At 44.1% G+C, this 4,543-nt stretch overlaps 1 protein-coding gene across 1 annotated transcript; it reads left to right on the forward strand.

Moving 5' to 3' along the window:
- Window positions 1-237: 237 nt before the first annotated feature.
- Window positions 238-2,109, forward strand: LOC147605455 (putative fucosyltransferase 7). Its single transcript, XM_086793385.1, has one exon. It carries the CDS (start codon window positions 309-311, stop codon window positions 2,022-2,024), a length of 1,716 nt encoding a protein of 571 aa, XP_086649511.1. The 5' UTR covers window positions 238-308; the 3' UTR covers window positions 2,025-2,109.
- Window positions 2,110-4,543: the final 2,434 nt, after the last annotated feature.

A 4,543-nucleotide genomic window follows, 5' to 3' on the forward strand; every position in this document is an offset into this window, starting at 1 on the left:
GCAAATCAACCTCTTTCTTCCCCCCTCCCCCCCCCTCCCCCCCTTTTTCCAAATTTCCACACCTCAATCGCTTTTATAGCTGAAATTTCAAAATTTTGACCTGAATTTTAAAGACAAAGCCAAAAATTCAACCACGTTTTTTCAACATCAGTACAATGCGAAAATTTCAACCAGAGACTTTGGAAAATACAGCAAAGGAAGTTCGTTTTTTTCTAATATACAGTAAGGAAATATGAGGCAGTATGGACTGGAAGGCAAGCTAATCCTAAATTAAGCTGTTTGATGATCATTTGGTGCCTGGTTAATTAATGGCCAAACTGCTATGGTGTTGCCTGGGCTTTAATTGTCTGGTTGGGCTGATGGTCCTCCGCTTTGCAGTGGTAGAAAGATCATCAGATGGACCTAACCTGTGGTGGAAGAGCCTCTTTCGATCTGGCCCTGTGGAGGACTACTATTTTAATGGCATCAAGGAGGCCCCTGGACCTGAACAGAGCGTAAATGAGAGTGAAGATGATGATGATCCTCGTTGCTTGAGTAGAACTCAGCAGTTGCAGCTCAGGCAGGTACCCAGAAAACCTCTTCCCAAGGTTCCTGTTGAGCTGCAGGAAGAGTGGGCGAGATATGGAGAGCTCCATAGGAAGTGCACAGAGGGCCAGAACTTAAATGACAGTTTTCTCAAGAGCCTGGAGAGATCAGAGAGAGCGCAGCATGAAGGAGGGGGAGATGCAGAAGCAGAAGATGGATGCAAGTATCTGATCTACTTGGATGGAGTTGAGGGCCTTGGAAACAGGTTCCTGTCCTTGGCATCAGCTTGGGCTTATGCAATGCTCACTGACAGAGTGCTTCTCATAGACACAAGAAGGAGCATGCAGGAGCTTCTGTGCGAGCCTTTCCCTCATTCAAGCTGGCTTCTGCCCTCTGATTTCCCTTACCATTTGCTTGGCCCTTCTTTGGGGTCTCTGGGCACCTTCAATGTCAAGCAGAACATGGCCTACAAGAACGGCCTCATGCTCTACCTCAGACACAACCAAGGACCCGGAGACTCTCAGCTCTTCTGTGATCCCATCCAGCAACCCTTGAAGCAGGTCACTTGGATCTCATGGATCTCCAACCTCTATCAGGTCCCTCACCTCTTCCTGCTACCTTCCTTCTGGCAGAAACTGAGGCCCATGTTCCCATCCCCGGATCACAGCTTCGCCCTTATCAGCAGGCTCTTGCTGAGCCCATCCAATGAGATATGGTCACTCGTGCTCCAACAGTACACAGATCACCTCTCGAGCGCCATCAAAACCAAGGTAGGAGTGCAGGTGAGGCTGCTGGGGTACCGGTGGGATCCTGCAGCGTTTGATGAGAAAGCGAGCGATGCGATGATAGAGTGTTTAATGAATAACAGCTTCTTGCCTAGGGTTCATGCTGCGAATGGGAGTGGAGGCACTGATCGATCTGCCATTATACGCAGCAGCAAGGAGCTGCAATCAAGCAGTGAAAGGCAGGAGGAGGAGAAGGTGGCGCAGGTGGACGTAGGGGTTCAGGTGGTATCCTTGCAAGGCGAATACTATGAAAGGATTAAGAATCTATACAGCCTGCATGGCGAGGCAGGCGATGGGAGGGTGGTGGTGAGAGTGAATACGCTGTGCAGTTTACGCAGAGAAGACAGAAGCTTTCTTCAAGCGCAGCTAGCGTATGTGGAGATGCTACTCTTGAGCTTTAGCGACAAGCTGGCGACGAGTGCTTCCTCTACGTTCGGGTACATGGCGCAGTCATGGGGCAACGTATCGCCATTGATACTCGATTTCGGCGAGCTTGGCAGAGGTGCGGCCCTATGCGCACGTGCGGCCCGCTCCACAGACCCTTGTACACACGATCCACTCGTGCCCCAATGCCTCGCCGCGCAGAATCTCTCTGCAGACCATCAGAGATGGTTGGACGCCCATCTCCACCATTGCCAAGACCGGCCTTCGGCTTGGCAGCTCGTTGGACACAACCCCCGTCCTGACGCCGTCTTTCCTTTCAAGGCTCTCTAGGCATAAATTTTTTCTCAGCTCGTTGGACACAACCCCCGTCCTGACGCCGTCTTTCCTTTCTAGGCTCTCTAGGCTCTCTAGGCATAAATTTCTTCTCTGTAACAAAAATTTCCATAAATTGTATTTTATTGATTAAAACTTCCATAAATTGTATTTTATCGATTAAAATTTCCATAAATTCATTTTATTGATTTTGTTGGTTTACTCTGCATAACAAGGCCATCACATTACTTAATTAATAAATTTCAGTAAATTATATATTATTTGATTTTGTCCCCAACTACCAACACCTAGCACCATGAAAACAAGCATTTTGAGTTGTCCCTCTTGAAGATTTGTTAATCTAGGTGTCATGATTTTAGCTTCGCCTAGCACCATCAAAACAAGCCTTTTGAAGGGTGGGGCATCGGCCATCTTGGCTAGTCGCAAACACTCTAGCCAAGGATGGTGCGAGTTCTAATCTCCCCTTCCCCTCGCTCCACAAGATGGGGTGGTGTGAGTAATGTGTCTCTAAAAAACAAGCATTTTGAGGTGTCCATGTGAAGATTTGTCAATTCATGGAGGTGTCATGATTTTATGCGCACTATTTCCATCTCCTCTCTTCTCAATGCTAATGGTAAGATTTTTTAAATTCACTAGGAGATCCTTGAGTTTATGAGTATTTTCAGAGGTTTAAATTATTCGTGTTATGTTTCCATCATCCTCATAATGGCTATGAAATTGCTATCATGATGGCTACAAGGGTGCACAGCTGGGCTACGAAGGTGCATAGCTATTGTTTTGGATTTCCTATATTGGTCATGATGCCTACCAAAGGTACATAGCTATTGGTTAAGTTTTCTATATTTAAGAACATTCTCTTGCATTTACAAGCCTACATTTGGGAGCTTTTTCAACACACTTGATTCTTGAATAAAAGAACATTCTCCTCCTCTCTCTCTTAGGTGTTCCTTCCCATGGCAAAGATGTTGTGCAAGCATGTGTGCATGCATGCACATGCACATAATAACAAGAAAGAACTCTTGGGAAGTAGAATGTATTTACATGGCAAGATGTTACATGAGCATGTGTGCATGCATGCACATGCACATAATAACAAGAAAGAACTCTTGGGAAGTAGAATTTATTTCCCACATATATATGTAAGTAAAAGTAGAATTTATTTAACATCGAATCTTTCCTAAACAAGCAAAGGAACCTATGTCTATGCCCACGTTTGGTATAACAACTCATTTGAGAGAAGCTAGAGAGAAATAAGAATGTCAAAAGGCCTATTGACTTGTAGACATCCACTTGTATAAAGAAAAACAAGGTGATCACATTGCACACTTCTTAATAAGGACCCTTAAATGAGTGTATTTTTATGAGAATCATAAAATGATGTTAGCAAATATTGTTAGAAATGTCATTGTGGCAAGAGTCACCATGCACAACATGTAAGGACCAAAGTTACTTGTGCTATACTAAATTATATCTCATTTAAGGATTGAAGTTACTTGTACTGCAATAAATTATATCTCATGGGTTATCATTCAAAGCTACTAGTACTTGACCCATATATGTTGCTACAGGATGTGCACTGTTCTCTTGGTATTACACTGTTGTCATGTGGCACGTGGCTAGAGAGAACTCTCAAACTTGCATGTGGTAGATATGGGATTATTTTCCCACATTGCTACTCAAGCGGTTGTGCCACCTTTAGAAGAGAGAGCATGTGGAGGGAGAGAGCATGCAAGTCATGGACCCATGCATAGAAACAAAACTCAGCAAAATGACCTTGAAATAATATTTCAATTGCCCTATGTCATTTAAGGACTGAAGCATTTAAAGACTGAAGTTACTTGTATTGCAATAAATTATATCTCATGGGTCATCATTCAAAGTTACTAGTACTTGACCCATATACGTTGTTGTGGCATGTGCACTGTCCTCTTCTTGGTATTACATTATTGCCATGTGGCACACGACTAGAGAGCTCTCTCAGACTCGCACGTGGTAGATATGGGATTATTTTCCCACATTGCTGCTCGAGTGATTGTGCCATCTTCATAAGAGAGAGGAGGTGGCAGGAGAGAGCACGCAAGTCATTAGAAACAAAACTCACCAAAATCCCCTTGAAATAATATTTCAACTGCCCTATGTACCAACTTGTAAGCTTATATTTGAATATAAGTGACTATATGTGTGAATACACTCATAGTGTGAGATGTGCATATGTTTTGTTGAGATGAAAACTACTATAAATATGTATGTGTACATGTGTGTAGGTTCACACACATCTCGCTCTCTCTCTCTCTCTCTCTCTCTCTCTCTCTCTCTCTCTCACACACACACACACACACACACACACATAACACACGTGTATGCACCTGCATGTGCACCTCTCTCTCTCTCTCTCTCTCTCTCTCTCTCTCTCTCTCTACTGCGGTATAGACCCTTGCGCTCAGATAATGTGTGTGTGTGTGTGTGTGTGTGTGTGTGTGTGTGTGTGTGTGTGTGGTTATGTGTGTGTACACACA

Source organism: Cibotium barometz, chromosome 59, assembly GCF_041138505.1.
Source record: "Cibotium barometz isolate CiBa-2024 chromosome 59, ASM4113850v1, whole genome shotgun sequence".
Classification (NCBI taxonomy): domain Eukaryota; kingdom Viridiplantae; phylum Streptophyta; class Polypodiopsida; order Cyatheales; family Cibotiaceae; genus Cibotium; species Cibotium barometz.